Below are 20,122 nucleotides of genomic sequence, written 5' to 3'. Positions count from 1 at the left end.
TCCTAAGGGCAGAAAAGAGAATTGCAAACTCAGTGACAAAGCCCTCAGTCCAAATATTTGCAGTGAAGCTGGTAGGTTCTGGTTGAAGTAACAACCTGACAAGGTATGATTAAGTAATCTGGTTTTCCTTCTGAAGATTTTACAGATTTTAGTTATACTGAGAAAATAATGATGAAGCATTTTTACTTCTATGATAGGTAATTTTTAACATTTATTTAACTTACTGTTTGGAATGAGGGATCAGTTCTTTTTAAAAAATTGGAAGCTTTTGGGCACCTGGTCGGGGGGTGCTCAGTCGGTGAAGCGGCCGACTCTTGGTTTCAGCTCAGGTCATGATCTCGGGGTCGTGGGATCGAGCCCCCCGCGTGGGGCTCCTGGCTCAGCGTGGACTCTACTCCTTTCTCCCCGGCTCGTGCTCTCTCTTAAATAAATAAAATCTTAACATTTTGAAGCATTTGCTCTAGAAGCTTCATCACCAAGAGAACAGGAGGAAAAGATGCTCTTCTCTTGGAATTCTAAACCGGGCAGGAGGGGCCAGCCAGGGGTAGCAGGGCCAGCAGGTGGGGGTGCACATCCTGCCCCCTGCTTCCTGTGAAGTGGGGGTAGATGGGTCGGTGCCAGTGCCGGCCCCCAGGAGCCCTCTTTCCTTAGGGTTCGCTGGTTGCCAGGAGCGGAAGCCCACTCGCCAAGCCAGCAACACACACAGCTGTCGGCAGGCTGTGCGGGGCTCACGGGGGGAGGGGAAAGGTGAACCAGTGGTATCTGGAAAGACAAGAGGCCAAGTCGGCTCCGGGATCCCGGGAATAGGACACCTTCCCTGTGGGCATGAAACTCTCTCCTCTCAGTCTCTCCTGCGAGAACCGAACTGCCCTGCCAGGGGGAGGGCCCACGTGACTGCACTGGGAGTTGGTGGCCCCAGGGAGACCCAGTCCGCAGTGCCCACGCCCCCCAGTGGCCACTTAGTCAATGATGCGAACAAATGACAGTATGGACACAGGGAATCTTGGAATCTGGGGCCCCAGAAGGACCTCAGCAAAGGCTCCAAGGGGCTGGCTTGTCAAAACCACAGCGAGGGGCCGGAAGGACCGTGGACAGCCCTGCTTGCCCACCTGAGCCCTCACGCGCTCGACCACCACCTGTCCCGGGGGTGCTAAGTGAGTGCAGAGCTCACCCCAGAGCCAGGGTGTGGGTCCCTGAGGGTGGGAATCCTGCACACACTGGGTGTTTGCAAAGACGAGAGGCCTGGGGAGGCCACCCCCAGAGTGACGGAATGACATGGGGGGCCCCCCAGCTCTCCAGGGGCACGTGGGGCTGGGGAGTATGGACTGGGGAGCCAAGCGGCAGCTCCGGGCCCCCCCAAGGGCCCCTCTTCTCCCCGCCCACCGTGCGAGGCACCGCCACCCTGGGGCCAGCCCTCACAGCCAAGGCCACAAACGCTTGCGAAGTGAGGCAGGCGAGAAAGAAGACAAGGCCAGTGCTAACTGCGTCCCAGTTTCTGTTCGTTTATTTTTTTGTTTTTTTTTCTTTTTTTTTTTTAAGTATGGAAGCTCAAGTATAAGATGTAGATTTTTCTTTAAGCTTTACAAAAAAAACAAAATAAAACAAAAAACTCCTTTTGCATTCCATAAAAATTGACAGAAAAGCACCTGGCCAGAAGAGCAGACGGTCAGCAGGACCCCCCCGCGCCCCCACCACGTGGTCTCCGTGGGACAGGGTTCCGTCCGCGCAGGACAGTGCGGGGGGGCCACCCCCTTTCTCACGGAGCTGTCCCCTGTCCCCCCAGCCCCAACCCCCAAGCAACTCCCAAACACACGTGGAATCAGATTTCCAGTTTTTCTTCTCTCTTTCACACACCACAGTTAGTTCATAAAATTTTTTTGTTTTACATTTTTTACACCAATGTAACAAAAAGGTGGGAGGGAAGGGGAGGCAGACAGTGTATTTTATGCCTATAAATGGGGGGGGCAGACGGGGGGCTGGGGCAAACGAAAACACACGGTCTCTGTGGAAATATGGAGAGTTCTGATAGCAAAACGTGGTGGGAACGAGGCCTCAGAGACGGAGGGTGTTTACTGGGCTTTATTCTCAGGGAGAGATGGCGCCGTGCGGCCCGGTGAAGCCAGTGTTACGGGACCCGGTGGGGAGGCGAGGGGCGAGGGAAGGGAGCAGAAGACGAGTTCTCTAAGAAAGGAATCTAACGAGCGCGTGGCGTGTCCAGGGAGCGTGGAGCCGAGCTCTAACACTGCTGCTTTCTCTTCAAGGCCTCCACCAGGTCGTTCTTAAGAGCTTCTTGCTTTGATTTGTCTGCAAAAGTCTGCACAGACCTGCCAGGGAGGAAAGGAGTCGATCAGTCTGTGTCACGGGACGGGGGCGGCGGCGAGGGCCAGGGCGCCGCGGGGCTGGTGCCTGGCTGGGTGCCGCTGCCTCCCTGGGTCCCGGGCTGGGCACCCCCACGAGCGGCGCCGAGGCCCACAGCGCCCGAGACCCGCACCCTCGGCCCCTCACCAGGCACCACAGGGGAGGCGCACGGCCCACCTGGGCAGGTGCTCACCTCTGCACTGGGGGGGGGGGGCGGGGGGGGCGGGGAGGGCTGGTTGGAGCCAACAGAACCCTAATCCACTCCTCTGGGGCCTGAAGCAGGGGGTGGCTCCTGGGCTTCCCCCTCACTGCACCCCTGCCCAGCAGAGGTGGCCCGCCGCTCACCCCCCAAGTGCAGGGTGCAGAGGGACCCCACTCAGCGAACGTTTAAGACCCTCTGGACAGCTGAGCAGACTGGGTTCACATCCAGGGCAGTGCCTGAAGGGCAGGCGCTTTGAGTCTTCTGCCGTGCGACACCATCAGCTGTGAACTTGGCCGAGAAACTCCCTCGGCCTGGATTTCAAGAGGCAGTATGGGACTGAGATAAGAGGCCCTGGGTCCCTCCCGTCAAATCCTGAGTCTGTGGGGACACGCTGCCGTGCGTGCGCTTGTGCCCGGGCATGAACACTCCTCAGCGCAGCAAGCAGCCACCGAGCTCCGCAGAGGCCGGTTTACAAGGTGCTTCCCACACATTTCTCCTCTCCCTCTCTCAGCATCCCGGAGGGGGTCTTACCGGTGTCCCCAGTTCTCAGACGAGGACACGGAGGCTCAGGGAAATGCCCCCTGACAATGGCCGAACGGTCACTCTGTCAAACTGACCATTATGTCGACCAACCAAGGACTTATTAAACTACTCATAAACTTTCCAACAGTTCCGAAGCAGCGGACAGAAGGGGTGAGGGCTGCCCGGCAGGAAAGCTGTGGACACCAGGCCCCACGGGAATCCCCAGCTCCACGTGCATCGGCCATGAAGAAAGATGGTAAGGAGGAGCCAAAACATAATCCTCAACTTCCCCAAATGGGTAAAGTAACAAGAAGCAGTACCCAGAAGAACATCCCGAGTTCTGGCTACTGAATCCCAGAAACCTCATGGGAAGTGGCCTCCCAACGTTCTGAGGGGGGTGCAGACAAGAGCATCCCTGAGCCACTAGAAACTCTCGCAAGTGCCGTCCTTTCTGGTTGAACATTTCTGAACACCTGCCCCGGTGGCCCTTGGCTTCCATCCTTCGCCAGTCCACCACTTGCTTCTGAAAAAGCTCCCGGCGGGAGACTGCCCGGCCTGCGAGGGTGCTGGCTCTTCTGGGAAGGAGGAGCCGAGCACAGCTGTGCTCAGCCCTCAACCCCCACAAGGGAGAAATTTCCAGAGTTAGAACCAGAGTGAGAATCAGGTAAGAGATGGGAGACTGGGCTTAGAATGACTTGGAGGTATGAGGACCGAGACACTCATTTAGGTGACAGAGTTTGGAAAGGTCACTGCCAAGCCATGTCAAACCAGTGTGGGAAGGAAGACACATCCTGGACCTCTGGAGTGCCAGCTCCCCACTGCTGTGTGTGTGGGGGGGTGGTTTATGCCGGAAAGTCTCCAATGGTGGCCACGGGACAGGGATCTAGAAGACTTCAGGACCCCCCTCTCCCCAAAAAGCGGAGGGGCTGGGAGGAAAACTGCACTATCGTGGCATGCCTTAAAAAGGAGGTTTTCTCCCGCTGTGATGGGAATGTGATGGTCCCAGTGTGAGGCCAGACAGACGTGCTGAAGTCCCATGAATGCAGAGTAGCTGGGCAGCCTGGTTCCATGAATGCCCCCACCCCACCCCGCCCCAGAAATCCCGCTGAGCCTCTTCGGGGCCAGGCCCCCAGGGGCCAGTCCCTGGGCCTGGGCATAAGTCCCTTAGCCCTGGGCTCTGCAGCCCTGCCCTGCCAGCTCTCCAAGCGCCTTCGATTAAAAATAGTTTCCCTCCCCTCCTGGGACACTGACCGCTTTCATACACATGTATCTGTCCACACTCAAGTTGCGGTTCTTGGCTATTCTCAACAAGCAAGACTATTTCCCTTCCGTCAGCGTGAGGCGTTTAAGAGAACGGCCGCAGCGTGTTAGGGGCAGAAGGTTATGCGGGTCCAAGCAGCAAGCCCGGCCAGGGGGATTTCAGCCTCTGCTCTGTGCTCTAGCCTCGGGCTCGGGGCGATACACCCCTTTCAAAAGTCATGGCCCCCAACAGTCCATTTCCCACCAAGAAGGCTTCTGTGGCCTCTGGGATGCTCGGGGGGGGGGGGTGGGGGAAGCCCCGGCCACACAGACAGTGGACTCCGAGAGGCTGCCCGGGGGCAGTGGCCACGAGGAAGGCCGGGCACACAGCCCAGCGGTGCAGACAAGCGGCTTCTGCTGGAGAGGCAGGGTTAATCCCCAGACCGGGCTTCTTCCAGAGCCAGAGCCAAACCCTCTCTCTGCCCCACACCCAACCCTGCCCGGAGTGCAAGACACACAGAGCACACACGTGACACGGGTCTGTGTTACACGGGGCCGAAGGGACACGTTAACGTGGCCGCCCACAGCCGTGAGCCGGCACACGGGGTTAGTGGTGGTTTAAAGGGCCGCGTGGCCACGGCTGGTCCAGGGGTGGCGGCGGGTTGGTGAGTCCTGTTTAGTGGGGAGGGTGCTCACGCCTCTCAGGCAGGGTACCTGCGTCGGCTTAGTTATCAGGCTGGATGTGGATCTGGCGCTGGGTCAGCACTTGGGAAAGTTCCCTCTGCAGCTGCTGAAACTTGGGGTGGTCGGGGATTACGTCAACAGATCTACAGAGAGTGGTCAGAGATGAGTGCGGCGGGAGGGGGGCGACACACCGAGGAGCAGGTGGCCGCTGGAGACGCGGGGATGGAGCAGTGTGGTCAGGGCCCCTGCACTCCGGGGCAGCGGCACAGAGCGGGGAGCCACGGAGCTCGATGCTGGAGGCACTCACAAGCGCCGCCCCCCTGCGCGAGTGTGCTCGCGGAGGACAAGGCGCTGGCCCCACGTGACCAGACGACAGCGATGTTGCCAGAACCGGGGAATAAAACCCACCAGGGGCCAGACCGAGTTCCCCACGGGCGGGTGGGAAATTGGAAAGCTGAAGATCCAGAGGGGGCTCCTCGCTATTTTAAACTGTAAGGAGGAGGAGCCTAGAAATCGGTCTCCCGGGGGAATTTACAAGTCAGGGGAGCCCCCAGAGCGGCTCCCTGCCTCTGCTTTTGGCCCACAAGGAGAACGACCCATGGACCGGGGGCTCAGGGGGCTGGAGGCTGAGGGTGGAGCACCAGACCTTGGCCTCACAGAGTGGTCGGGCAGACACTATCCCACCTGACCCCTGCCTCCCTGACTGGATGAGGGCCACAGACAGGAGCCCCTGGCCAAAGCTCGTGCAGCTCAGGGGGGCAGCACACGTACGAACTCCCTTGTTTTCTGAATCCACGGCCAGGGCTCATGCCACAGCCACCTCTCCTGCCCCGAGGGGCCTCTGGCCTCCTGCTCTGTACCCCCGTGGACTCTGAAGAGCCAGAGAGCCCTTCTCAGCCTTCATTTGAGCCAACGCTGCAGAACCGAGAGCACAAGATGGGTGGGGAGGGGCAGCTGGGGACCATGGCCATGGCCACCAGACGAACGAACCGGGGGCTGCAGAGGGGAACAGGCCGCCCGAGGGGCTGCCATCCTTTACGTGCTGTGAGGTCCAGGCAGATGCTTTAGATGGGAATGGGCCGGTGGGGGACGGAGAGGAGGGGGCTCCAGGGACGAGGGCACTGATGGCTGTCCAAGTGAGCGTCCCCCAGAAAACAAGAACAGCAGGGCAGGAACCAGCGTCTATGCAGGAGCTGTGTGACCTTTCAGAATCTGCAGTAACGATCCCACAAGGTGGGTACTTTAGCCAGGGGCACCGATGAGGAACCTGAGGTGCCTTGTGACTATCACGCCGCACACCTAGGATTCAAATCTGTATCTTCTGGTTCCGAAGCTCAGGCTTTGGGGTACATTACCTCAGCCCATTGACGATGTCCTTTGTTTTTCCAAAGTAGATCTCATTCAGCGTACTTCTGATTTTATTTTCCATGTCCTGAGAAGGGAGATCAGTCAGGATGACAAACAGGAGGCCTGAGGCCCACAACCTCCCCTGTCCCACCAGCCCACCCCTGCAGTCCCCGCCGCGACCACAGGGGGGAGGCGCAGGACCGCGCCAAAGCCCAGTGAGCCAGTCCCCACGGCCGACACCCCCCCTACAATTTGCATTCTGAGCGCTTCCCAGGCTTCAGGCACTGGGAAGCCAATACTCAGGGACTGGCGGCCAATGCTGACCATGATGGGAGCCGGTCTAAACCACATCACCACCCGCTGTTCCCCCACCAATTTCGGGCACAATCCTGTGAAGCCCGAGAGCGCAGCACCCCTTCTTCCAAAGAGCGTGGCAAAGGGAAGGCAGAGGCAGCTGCAAACAGCCCATGGCCTTGTAGGGGTGCTTCCTTCCTGAGCTCAGGCCTCTGCTGGCACCCCGTGGGCTGGGGGAGCAGGCTTCCGGGAGCGCGCACTGTGGGGGGCAGGAGAGGGGGCGGCCTGGGAGCTGAGCCCTGCTTGCATGCCCATCAGAAGGCTCAGAGCACGAGCCCGGGGCAACAGGGCAAAACCCAAGAAACATGACAGAGGCGATGCAGGACCGGCATGTGCTGCGGGAGCCGCCCCAAGCCCAGAGCCCCAAGCCCCACTCACCTCTACCAGGCGCCCGATATTGGCTATGTGCGGGGAGCAGTCACTCACGGTCTCATCCTTCTCCATCTGCCAAAGAGAAGGATGCTCCCCCACGTCAGAGGGCCGGGCGCTCGGCGCGAACGGCAGCCCCTGCCCCCAGCTTGGTGCTCCCGCCGCCAGCTGCGCAGCCAGCTGCAGGTGGTACAAGGCCGCCTGGCCAGCAGGGGACCCCAGCACGCAGGGACCGCAGCTGTAGGGCCCAAACCGCTCAGCCGGCAGAGGCCCAGAGGCCCCGTTCCCGGAGGAGGGTCTCCTGCTGCCCTGAGCGGAGCACGCCCCTGCCAGCCCCAAGGCCGCAGCGGGGAGGGCAAAGGGGACCACCCTGGCCAGGCACGGGCTCGGGCTGTCCACCCCCCATACTGCAGGGGGGCGTCCACTGTGCCCCAGCTGCCCTGCGATCCTGATACGGGGGCCTGAGGCTCAGACGGGAGGTGCCGCGGGCAGTGCGGGCAGAACCCGGACCAGAGCCTTCTTACCGCGCAGCCTGCACGGTTTGAGCAAGAGAATCTGAACCCAGATTCCTAGACTGTGACCGAGGGGAACCCAGCAATCCGAGCCTCGGGCAGGGTCGTAACTGTTAAAGTTCTGGTCGAGTTTTACTGAAAGTATTAAAAGGAGGTGGCAGGTGGGGCGGGGTAGAGGGACAAGGACTCCTGACCTGCGCCCTTACGCAGGAGGCGCAGACCTCCCCGCCTCTCCCTCTGCATCAGGCTCATTTCCCTCACGAGAGGGTCGATCCCTTAAGGAGAGGTTCCGCTGTCCACACCCTGTGGGGTGCCCAGGAGAGTGGTGAGCACACAAATACTCGCTGTTTCAGAATGGAACTGTGGTTGAAATGAAACATGGACACTGGAACAGGTCATCGTGAGACAGGATGAAAAGCTAGGAACGCAGTATCGGGACAGCCAAAGCTCAGGACTTGAGACACATAGAGAAAGCACGGGTGAGGCAGGGAGGTGAATGGGCTTCAGAGGCTGGAGACCTGGGCGGCTGCTCGGAGAGCGCGGCAGTGGCCCAGAGGTCAAAGGCTTTGCTGCCGCTTCTCCATCAGGGAGAACGACCATGAGGCCACAAACGGTAGAAAAGACCCAGTTAAGAGCGAGATGAGGCCCCAAATGGGCGAGCAGATGGTAGGAGAGACCCAAGTCACTTTCACAAGTCCGATTCCGTGGAGCAGTCAGCCATCCCTGAAAAGTGACTGCGTGCTCAGGAGCCCGAATGCCTGAAGAGGGCGGAGGCTGACCCCACTTTCACGAAACAAGGAAGATGAGAGTCGGAAATTAAACATGAATCTGACAGTGAGCCACACAAGTTTTGATGGGACTGTTTAAAACTCATCTGTTGGCACATCTAAAATCAGCTATCTCTAATCTAGGAATCCACATGGGCTCATCGTGAATAAGTCCCACGAGAACCCCTAATTTCCTATTCTGATGGGGATGCTGGGAGCAGAGAACTCCTCTAGGGGTTCTCCACACACCACTGGCAGGTTCCCACCAAATCCCCTGTGGCCATGACCGGGGTGCCGGGTTCCCGGGGTGGCCTCTTTGGCGTCCTGCAGGCTTCCTGCCTGGCCCCGAGCCAGCCTGTGTGGGACTTAAGAGAAAGCACAGCCGTGAGCCTTCTCAGCATCCTGGTGACAGCAGCGAGGGTCCAGACGATCAGAGCCCAGGAACGTGGGCTGCTGCGGAGCACACGGCCAAGTGCACGGTTGCCTGTTCTACTCCGCCTCTAGAAGAACTCTGTTTTCAACCCAAGGACATGGAGGCTCAAAGACATCCTCTGCCCAGATCACGGCACATTTGCTCTTCCTGCCTCAGGTGGCTGGGGCAAGTGCAAATCACACTCTGGGGCTCAAACATGAAGCTCACCGAGTACAAAACAGGAACCAAGTCCTGTGAAGACACGCGTGGTTCTGAAGAGAATGTGACGTGCAGCCCCGACAGCTTTCACACAACTTCAGGGACAGGACCGGTTACCGGTGCCCAGCAGGGGGCAGCGTTCCCACCCGGCCCCACCAGTGGCAGGGCTCAGGAAGGTGCCAGCTCCTCTGCTCCGCCCGGCCCAGCCACATCTGCAGGGCTGGATTCACTTTAGGTGCCGGGTTTGAAGAGGCCCATGACCCCAAGACATGGGCAAGAACGGGGTATGTGCCCTGCTCCCGGCACCCTTGGGCCAACGTTCCCGGGAAGTCTCGATCCTCAGGGACTACCCGGGTCCCTACAAAACAGCAGTGAGAGTGCTCCTGAACTTAGAAGGGATAGCTACTCCCCATCACTTCAGGTTTCCTAAATACCCCACCCTGGGCCATCCCCCACAGTATTTGTTGGAACATCTGCCCTTGGCCAACCCCTGCTGCCAAGACGACCGGAGTGTGTGCATGCTGGAGAGAAGCTGGGAGCACACTTAGGAGGAAGGATGGTGCGCCATCTACCCATTTTTTTTTTTTAAGATTTTATTTATTTGAGAGCGAGACAGAGATAGTGAGTGAGAACACTGAGTGGGGAGGAGAGGGAGAAGCAGGCTCCCCACTGAGCAGGGAGCCCGATGGAGGCCTCGATCCCAGGACCCTGGGATCATGACCTGAGCCGAAGGCAGCCGCTTAACTGACTGAGCCACCCAGGCGCCCCCACCATCTACCCATTTTTAAAAGGGATTTTTGGACACCAATACACTCGGACTGTGTGCTCTTTCCCCCCACGTGGAAATGGTTCCTGTGCCCAGACGGAGGTCAGCTCAGAGAGCCGCTCTTCTGGGCAGGGAGAAGCCGGTGGGGGGGGTGGGGAGGTGGTCTGACCCAGACGAATCCTGTCCTCCCACAACGAGCAGTCTCTCGTCTTCCCCAGCTCAGTGCAGGGGGCAGGCTCCTGGCAACCTCAGGGAAGCGACGAGGCCCTGAGCTCATGGAGGGCCCATTTTATTTTACTTTTCGTTTATTTTTTAAAGATTTATTTGAGAGAGAGCGAGAGCATACACACACGAGTGGGAAGGGCAGAGGCAGAGGGAGACAGAATCCCAAGCAGACTCTGTGCTGAGTGCAGAGCCCGCCATGGGGCTTGATCCCACGACCCTGAGATCACCACATGAACCAAAACCAGGAGTCGGACGCTTAACTGACTAGGCCAACCAGGCGCCCCACCAAGGGCCCCATTTTAAATGAGTACTCAACAGCCCAAAGTGAGGCCCAGGCTGCTGGCAAAGGGGTCTGGGCCATCAGGGTAAGTAAAGTCACATCAGCAATCCAACCTCATGGAAATCATCTTTGTGCTCCAGAATCAACCTTCCAATGAATCGAAGTGGTGAAACCACCGAAGAGGTCTGGGGTGGGTGTGGGGGCAGGTAGGGGGGAAAGTGAGGAGGCCTGGTCTCCTCTAGAAGACGGACTCGCCGGGAGGGCAGCAGGGGTCCCTAAGCTCATGGCAGAGAATCTGAACCCAAGGGAAAGCCTGGCAGGGACCGGGGAAGGGAAGGAAGACATGGGCAGGGGTGCGGGCCAAGGCCTTGGCACACACCGACGTTTCCACGGCCCCCTTGCCCACACCCCTGCTGGCTCCCTCCACACCTGGTCAGGGTCAGCTTGCTGGAAATGCTGACCCACCAAAAATAGGCCTATTTTTGTAATGCATATATTATTACATCCTTATAAAAGTGGCTGCCAGACGAAAACATTTTTAGGGCTGTGACCACACAGATGTTCCACAACGTGGTTCCAACCAAGTCTGAAGTCAGAGCCCAGCCCGCCCAGCCCCACCAAGCACCTCTCCTCCTCTCTGTGGCCTGGAGATGGAAGGACACGGCAAGTGTTTGGAAAGCAGGCCGTCCTCCTCAGAAGCGGGGTACAGTCTCCCCGGCTGCTCTGCAGCATCTTCCAATAGGCACGGCCCCGGGGGGGTGGGGGGCGCTGGGGGAAGCCAGCCCTTACTCCATGGCTCCTGCTCTGGATGGAGCCCAAGGCCTGAGGGCCTCGGCCTTCTGCTGCATGAGCTACCACTCGCATGATGCCCAGGACGGGACCTGGCAGAATGGCAGCTCCATCCCTGGGGCTCCTCCAGTCCTGTCCTCCCGGTTACTGACCTGTGCTCTGGGGAAGAGCTGGGCTGGAGGCCAGGACTTAACTTGCTGTCAAGTCAGAAGACAGTGGTCAGAGAGCCTCTCAAGGAAGGTTCAGTTTGCCCAGATGAGGGAAATTTTAATTGAGCCTAAAACTACATATATTCTAGAAGACAAAGTCTCTGCTTGCAAGGTATGTGGTAGCAGCAGAAACAGCTATTACTTATTGAGCACAGACCATGAGTCCAAGTGGTTTTTTTATTTCTACTCTACAAGAGCATCTCCGAACAGGCACTATTAGCTTGACGGTGAAAATGCTGAGTTTCGGAGAAGGGAAGTGAACTGTCTGGGAAGGGAGTAGGCTAAGACTGAGCCAGGTCTGGATAATTCTGAAACTTGTGTTCAGACCTCTCTGTTTGCTCACATTCATGCACATTCTTTACCGGAAAAATCAAAAACAAACCACAATCCAGGGCTCGGAAATTCCGAGCAGTATCCATCCCCGCCTCAGCCCCCTCCCTTCCCCTCAGATGTCCAGTCCCTTCCCCTCAGACAGTGGCCTGACTGTCCCTAGAAGCCCCGATGCTGAAGCCCCTCCACCTTCATCCCTAGTCCAGGCTACCTCCCAAAACACCAGGAGCTGGCTGCAGCTGGGCCTCCCCCAGCGAGAAGGCATGCCCTGAGCCGTAGGCCCCGCTCCCCTACATCTGGCAGAAGGCCACAGGCCTTCCCCCCCCTTCTAGAAAGCACCGCCTGGCCTAGCCTAAGCGCCACACTCGAGTCAAAGAGGATTTCCCTGCCATGAGACACGGGCAGGTGTCTCTGTTGGAGTTTGACTGCGTGAAGATCTGTCACAAGGCGCCTACACTTGAGTGGGGAGAGAGCTCAGCTTGCAAAGGACCAGCCTAATCCCCCCAGCTCGACAAAACATTCCACCTTCGTTTCTAAATATTTGGAATCTGAAAAAAATATCAAACGAACATCTGCAGGGCCCATCCCCGGATCGGAAACCTTGGATCTCCTTCCAGAGATTTACGGTCTTGCCTCTTTCTCACATCTTCAGCTGTCACATGGGAGAAGTGACCTCTCAATGCAACTTCCTTTTCAACATGTTGGTACTTGGCTTGCAACATTTGTTACTTGCTCCACAGCCCTCCCACTGGGGCCTGGTGACGGTCCGCCAAAGGGCACCTTCCGCCCTCCTCCCCTGGAAGGCCTGTGAGGCGCTCCCACAAAGCCCACTGTGCACCCTTCCTCCCCAGCAAACTGCCCCCCCCGCCACCCACCGACGCCCGGCATGGATTTGCTAAAACACTTTAGCTACCTGCCTCGCCTTCCAGCCAACATCCCTAAGGAAGGCCTTGCTAGGTGGGAATGGAGGGAAGGAAGGGCCAGAGGGGAGGTGATGGGTGAGGGTGCCGAGGGAGCGCAGGCCGGTGCGCACCTGGTCTGAGCCCACGAGGGCGCCTCTGCAGCCTGGGTGTCACGACCAGAGGTGACATGTGGCTCAATTCCCGGGTCACTGTTAAATTTACCAACAATTTAAAGAAAGCTCTCCATGTCCTGCACTTACGCTCATAGCCACCTCAACTGAGAGAGGAGAGGGCCGGGGGCAAACTCCGAAGCTGGGGAGGGACCCCCGGGAGAGCCCTGGCCCTTCTCAAGATGGGGCGTGGGGAACAGGAAAGTGGAGGGAGCGAGCCAGGTGGGCCTCCGCGGAGCAGCGTTCCCAATGGCTGGTCAGGCCGGCTGGCGGGTCGGTGCCTGCGGACGTGGGGTCCTTCCTTCCAGACAGATGCCACACATGGGTGAGGCTGTGTGCTGAGGACTAGCTTCCAGAGCGAGAGCCTGGGCCTGGTCGCTGCGAGCACTGCTCGACGGAGGGAGCTCAAATGAGGAAGCCGCCTCTGATCCCAGGGCTCACGTGGCGGAGGGTCACCCGTGCCTTGCCCGCTCTACCCCGAAACGTCTCCCGCCCTGTCCCTCCTGCCTTACCCTTCTCCTCCTTGAGGCCGACACCAGCTCACGTACTGACCTCCTGGCTGCAGGCTCGTCCCCTCCAGCCCTCCTGGGCCGCCTCCATGTGGCCCGAGTCCCCTCGCTCCTGGAGGACTCTTAACAGCTCCCTCCCCCTGCCAACTCATCCTCCACGCCAGCCCCCAGAGCCGTTTTCTGAAAACAGAAATCTAATCAGATTTTCAACTGACTAAACATCTTGGAAGCCTCACTACCTCTGGTGGTGAGCATGTCCCAGGTGGCCAACCTGCTTCCTACAGAAGAATCGACCTCTTCAGGCCAAATGAAGGAGGCACCCTGAGGTCGGGGTTGCTGCACTCCAGGGAGGCCTGTCCCCTCCTCGCGACTCCCCAGGGTGTCTGTTTCTGGGGCCTTGCGCCCACCGCAGCTGCCCACACCGGCTGAGGCGGAGGGGCGCCCACAGGGTGGGGTCCTAGCCACACTGCGCTCACTGCTCCGTGCAGTTCTGTGCAAACATTTAGTTACCTACTGAAGGCCAGGGCACACGGGCCGAAGAGCAAAACCTTTTCCTAGACAGACAAATCTGGGTTCAAAATCCTGGCTCTGCCTCCTACTAAATAAATCCTCGTGAGGAAATCACTTCAGGGCTCGAACGCTGGTCTCCTCACTACTACAAGGGAAAGGTAATGCTACCTTGCTTACGTCTAAGCACGGAGACCCTCACCCCATGCACGTTCACCCTTTATCACGGGTTTGCTCAGCTTGCCTGGAACCCCTTCATCTCCCATCCGAGGCAACCAGACGTTTCCCCGAGGTTCATCTGGGACACACGGCTAAACCCGCAACCCGCACTTCCCGTTTGCTCCGAAGCCGTGCACCATTGACTGAGCTCCCCTGCTGCCCTGCGCCCCCTCTCACAAGGGACTTACCTTGGAAACCGGCCCCAGCTTTTTACTGGACCTCAGATGAGTTATGCGACCGGCCGTGAGGATGATGACAAAAGCATGAATTTCCTCATCAAAGCCCAAGAACACCAGGCCGCCCGAACAGGCCTGCGGCGGCGCCCGGTGTACAGAGGACAGCCCCCCATCAGGCCCGCGCGGCGAGCCGGACCAGACCCTGGCCGTGGGCTGGCAGCTCTGACTGAAACTACCAGGAAGGCCAGGGATTAAATACTGGTCCGGGTCACCGTCAACCAGTGGAATTATAAACACCTGGGAGCAGTAAGTGGTGCAGGAAGCCGTCTCCGGACACAGATTTAGGATTTTCCACCAGGGCCCAGGGGACAGGGTGTGGGGGAGGCGGGCTGTGGCAGAGCTTGCTGCCCTCCCGGGCCGGTGGTTCCTGGAAGACAAGGGCCCGTGTCCAGGCAGAACAATGGGTTCTGCCCCAGTGAGCACCAGCCTTGGCTCCAAGAGGGGTGGGGATGGCCCCGCCTGGGGGGCCAGCGACGGGGACCCCCAAGATCCCTGGGGCATCCAGGCTGCTCTGACTCGGCAGAGGCTTTGCATGGAGAGTCTAAGGCTCTGATGTGTACCCAGGCATGCTGACGAAACACCTGCTCTGCACTCTTTCAAGTGCATGCCACGCTTTCGTGACTGGGCTACAGACCCACTTGAGTCACTAAATTCATCCTTTTCACCATCTATTCTTTCCATCAAATACAGGTATTAAAAGTATTCTGAGTTTTTATCTCATTTAAAAAGATATGGGTGGCTCAGTCAATTAAGCATCTGCCTTCGGCTCAGGTCATGATCCCGGGGTCCTGGGATCGATCCCCCATCGGGCACCCTGCTCAGCAGGGAGCCTGCTTCTCCCTCTGCTCCTACCCCCGCTTGTCCGCTCTCTGACAAATAAATAAGATCTTAAAAATAAAAATAAAAACATATCTGCTATCAAAAGGAACCCCCGTGAAGTCAGGCACTGCTGGCCGGGGGAGGCTCCCCCTAGAGGACGTTCTCCAGGATGCTGCTCTGCGGCCAAGGCAGGCTTCAAGGACACCCTGGGCCTGTGCTTTCTCCTCCCTTCACAGAGACACCCCGATGCCTGGCACTGACCAGGCGAAAGCCATCCCTTGGGATGGGGCTGTCGGGGGTCCTAGATGCAGATGCTTCAAGTGGCAGGTAAGACGAGTCTGCTCTGGGGGAAGCAGCTCCCAGCTCACCTGAGGGGACACCTTGGACACGCGCTACTAAGTACATGTAAGCAAAAGACCGGTGAGAGGCACGTGGGAGCGGGGACATCCTGACTTGCAAGAAATATACATATTCGTTCAGATGACCAAAACACATTTGTCACATATACTGGTCTTGGTCCACAGTTCCCAGCTCATGGCTCCCCAAAGCCTTGGACTCTCCTGCGCTACAACAGGACCATCTTTTGTTGTAATATTTGGCCTCCTGTCCTCAGTTCCTGAAGTCACTTCAGAGCCACCCAGGTGCCCTGGGGGTCTTGTTACTTATAACGAGCCCCTTCCCACAACAACTGGGCTCATGTTAACGGGGTGATTTTAGAAAGCACTTCAAAATGGGGGCTGGTGGTACAGGGAACTTTCAGTCCTCCCGATTTCCAGGCAGGGGAGAAGGGGGCTTCAAAGAATGCTTCCAAGTGCCACCACGCTGGGCCCCAAGCTCAACTCCGTGAGGACAGCAGCTCACATATCCCTTCATAGAGCTGTTAATCTGTATCCTTTGATATCTTCTGTCATACAGCAGCAATCTAATGAGTCCGTGGGTTTCCTGAGTTTCTGTGAGCCACTCCAGTAAAGTAATCGAACCCCAGGAGGATTCGCAGCTGGTCAGTGAGAAGCATAGGGGACACCCAGGACTTGCGACTGGTATCTGAAGAGGTCTGTGGGGGGAGGGTTGGGGAGCAGTCTTGTGGGACTGAGCCCTTCCCCTGTGGGATCTGATGCCATCTTCAGGTGGACAGTGTTGGAGGAATCTCAACTATAGGACACCCCATTAGTGCCTGGAGGACTGCTATGGGTGGTAGGAGGGGTGGAATGGGGTGCAGAACCAAGAGAGGAGCACCTGCCAATTGTCAATGTGCACAGAAATTACCTGGAAAATGTTGTTACATTTAGATCCCAATTTGGGGGGGGGAGGGGGTTAGGGTAGGGCCAAAGATCTCTGCATGTACAGGACTGGGCTGCAGGCGGGGCAAGGCAGACGCCCTTGGGCTGTCAAGGAAGAAGGCTGGCAGACGTGGCTTGCCTGAGGGGCGGTTTGTGGCCAGGTGTGGGAAATAGAGCACAGCCAGCCCCGCCCCCCCTCCCCCCGCCCCCGCACAAGATGGGCCTGAGCTACGGCGATGGGGAGCACCCTGGTGAGGGTGAGGAGAAAGCAGCTGCGGCCACGCCTGCAGCCCCCTGGTCCTACGGAGGCAAGGAGCCGGATGGAAGGGGCAGGCAGGTGTTCAAGCACAGACCACTCTAAGGGCATTTCTTTGAAAATGTGAAGCCCTACCCAGATGGTGGATTTATAGCTGGCTCAACAAGGTCCCCCTAAAAGAAAAAGTAGCCTAAGAAAGATGATTATCAGACTGATGCCTCCACCTGAGGAAGTCTCTGGTAGCCCTGCTGGAGGGCTCTGCATTTGGCCTTGAGCTAACATGAAGCCACAGAGTCATCTCAGTTAATGTGCAAGGAACCAAACCAACAGGAATGGCTAATACCTGGACAAATGAAACCAAGAGTCAACACAACCGTCAAGGGGAGAATGGATGAAAGTCAAACTGTGGGGACAAACGGAAAATCTCACCTTAGAGAAAACTGACCACATGAGAAATGAGAAATCCCTGGCCCCCCCAGGGGCTCACGTGAAAGACAGGGGGTGGGGGTGCCCGCCAAAGCAATCCTGGGCACGCTGGAGGAGAGCTCTTCCTCGGGACCGTTCATGGAGGCTGATGGAGAGGGAACGGGCGAGCCCCCTAGTTCTGCCCAAGTAGGGCGGCAGGGGTCCTGTCATGTTGGAAGGTGACCTCTCAACTCTCCCAGTGTCAAGATCCTGTGACTAAAGCAGCTTCTTCATGAGGGGACCGAGTGTGAGGAGTTTGAAAAGCGCCCTGCTCGAACCTACACCGAAGGAGTCCGGTGAGCATCACTCAGCTCCATCCAGGGAGCGCTGCTGTGTGGGGCCAGCACTTGGCCAGACGGCAGGCTCCACCCCGTGCTCGCTGCTTACCAGTCGTCATGGGGCATGTGCACAGAAGGCCCGCAAACCTGCTTAGATGCTTAAGGTAGGCACATCCTCTTCTGGGTTCTCAGCTTTTATTTCAGCCTGGTCTCTCCTTTCTGGAGGCGCTGGCTCTTGTCCCACAGCAGCCTGCTTGCCCACCCTCTGGCTCTGCGTCACGCCACGTACTACCCGCCCCCACTTACAAGATAACGCCCGTCAGTTCCCTGCACAAAGCACCTCTCCACCGGCGCCCAGGGCCTGCTGCCTGCCCACAGCATCCCTCCCCCTCCTGTGAAAAGCAGCCAGATTTTACTACAGGGAACTGACCCCTTTTCCATCGATACCACCCCCGGCAGTCATACGACCCACACTCCGGCCAGACTGCTTCATGCCCCTCGGCCTCAGGAAGTGATTCTACAGTGGACACAAATAACCAAGGCCAGGGAGACATTTCTGGGGTCGGGGCAGACCAGAAGCCTTAAGCCAGAGGCCGCCAGGAGCTCCGCTGTGGAGCTCCCCCAGTCCTGGCGTCCTAGGCCCAGTCACACCACAGGAAGCCTGAACCTCTCAGGTACGTGAACTGCCTTTTCATTTTTGCTTAATGACAGGGTCTTACTTCTGTCACCTGCAACCAAGGGTCCTCATGGGGGATCTAAGTCACAACAGCGACATTCATTCATTCTGAATGTTATCAGGAGTATGTCCTAACCGTCCCAGGAGCATTTTAAATGTAAATACCTTGACCCAAAGATAAAAGCTCTCAAGACCGAATCTCTGAATCTCTGGTGGGGAGATCCTGTCAGACACAGAGGCTGCCCCAGGACCTCTCTCTGGGGTTGGCAAAGGTGACCCCACCTGTCTGGTCAGGCTGCCTCCGAGGTTCATGGTGCCAGAGCCAGATTTGTTGGTCTGCAGCCAGAGCATCACGGTGGAGGTCAGCTTGTAATGGGCGGTGCGACCACTGGATTTCTCCTGCGGGATGAGACAGAGGGCAGAACCCCAGGTGTGACCCTGAGCTGGGATCATTCTCACATGTCCCTTCCTTGGATGTGGGGCCACGGCAGGACCTTACAAAACCCCGGCTGGTCTCTAAAGGGACCGAATCTGCAATCACAGGATCTGTATCATCGTGACCACTGCAATCCTGACTTATCTTTATCTAACTGGCTCTGGAGCATTTTTAGGAGTGACTGGGGGTTTACATATCACAGCATTCCCCCACCCCCCCCCAAGAAACATCTGCCAGGGAGGTGTACCTGCACTTCCACCACGTGGATGGAATCCCAGCAGCCCTTGATCTTCTTTGATCCATCTCCAGCCTTCTTTATGAGGATCACTCCAGCAAAGCCATGATCCAGATCCCAGAGGTAGACAGAGGAGACGCCGCCTTCAAAATACCTGCCGGAAACAGGCCCACGTACCCATGAGATGTTAAGCCGGTCAGATTACAGATCAACAGCCCAGGGGTTCATTCGGCAAAGCTTCATCTGAATGTCTGTCTGGAATGAAGGACCCTCCCTCCCTGCGATGGTTCTAGGGTTGACTCCTGCCCGTGGCCTGAGCACCTGCTGGTTGGGGAAGGGGTCCCAGAAAGATCACGGGCTCAGGAGTCCTAAAGATGCACTGGAGTCTGAGCTCTGCCACTGACTCTCGCCCTGTGGTCTTTGGCAAGCTTCCAGAGGAAGGACCCAGCAAAGTGTGTGACATGGAATGGACGCTCAATGGGGGTCATTACTACTGAGCAGTCGTCACTGTTCCACACACCTATCTTCCGGGATGGCTATTTCACAGGGGGGATAAAGGGAAAAAAACCAGAGTAGCACACTCCTCCGTGCCAAGATCCCCCCGAGCCCGGGCCACCTGGGCTTCTGTTGGTCTTTTGGAGCAACTCTCTGCCACCCTCTAGCCGGAAACGAAGAGCTGAGCTTAGGGCAGAGCTCCCTACTCAGGTCTGAGTCGATATGGAAAAATTCCTAACTAGGAACAAATAGAAGAAAAGGCCAGAGGAGAAAAGGAAATCAGGCCAGGGTCCCAAATCCAAGAGACCCAAGGCGACAGCGTGGCAGGGCCGGGCTGCCGGGGGCACAGGCGGGTCACCAGCTGCCATGTAGGACCTCAAACTCTGCCGACGACCAACTGGAACGCTGGAAAACATGCGTCTCTGCAGCCTAGCACGTTCTTTACCAGCGCGCTGCTGAAGCACATTCTTCACCACCAAGTCTGTGGCCTCTCTGACCCCAATTAACCTCGGCATCCACGGTGTGGCAGGCACACTCTGGGCCCCGCCGGGAGGGCCGGTGTCGTGTGCGAGCATGGGCTCAGACGCAGAGGAGCAGGGCTGGCTGCACACGTGTGGTGGTGAGCATGGGCTCGGGGGGTGCACGGGCCCCAGCCCCCACCTCCAGCCGTGGCCGCACGTTCCCCACCCACCAACTCTTTACATGATAAAAATATACATGGTTAACGCTAATATTTAGAGAATGTGGGTGAAGGGTACACAAGAATTCTTTGTACTTTCGGGGGCATCATTTTACCATAAGCCCAAAACCATTTCAAACTAAAAAGTTTTGGTACAAAGGTCAGTGGGTGATACACACCGGAGCGTAACAATCTGAGCAAGAGGAAGCAGCCTTTCCTCATGAGAACGACACCCTCCTGCCGTGAAGCTGCAGGGTGCCGTGGCGCTAACCCACCCCAGGCCCCCCGGGGGCCCAAAGGGTGCACACGAGGCCTGCTACCCTCCCCGCTCCCCGCTGGGATGCCAGCCTGCTGCAGCTACCACATCCCGTCCCTG

General features: G+C 57.8%; 1 protein-coding gene across 3 annotated transcripts in view; it reads right to left on the bottom strand.

Moving 5' to 3' along the window:
* Nucleotides 1-1,482: 1,482 nt before the first annotated feature.
* Nucleotides 1,483-20,122, bottom strand: part of CAPZB (capping actin protein of muscle Z-line subunit beta) — a 125,934-nt gene continuing 107,294 nt past the window's right edge. For 2 of the 3 annotated variants that reach the window (XM_081817617.1, XM_081817615.1), the window contains exons 5-10: nt 18,585-18,726; nt 18,184-18,300; nt 7,085-7,150; nt 6,361-6,437; nt 5,036-5,148; nt 1,483-2,324 (exon numbers count right to left, since the gene is read on the bottom strand). In XM_081817617.1, coding sequence (XP_081673743.1) covers nt 5,046-5,148; nt 6,361-6,437; nt 7,085-7,150; nt 18,184-18,300; nt 18,585-18,726 — 505 coding nt within the window. In that variant the 3' untranslated portion in view covers nt 1,483-2,324; nt 5,036-5,045. The remainder of the gene's footprint in view (nt 2,325-5,035; nt 5,149-6,360; nt 6,438-7,084; nt 7,151-18,183; nt 18,301-18,584; nt 18,727-20,122) is intronic. The other variant, XM_081817616.1, reaches the window with a different exon arrangement.

Source organism: Leptonychotes weddellii, chromosome 4 (assembly GCF_054177405.1).
Source record: "Leptonychotes weddellii isolate Sample4059 chromosome 4, ASM5417740v2, whole genome shotgun sequence".
In the NCBI taxonomy this organism is placed as follows: domain Eukaryota; kingdom Metazoa; phylum Chordata; class Mammalia; order Carnivora; family Phocidae; genus Leptonychotes; species Leptonychotes weddellii.
This window is presented reverse-complemented; position numbering and strand designations above follow the sequence as displayed.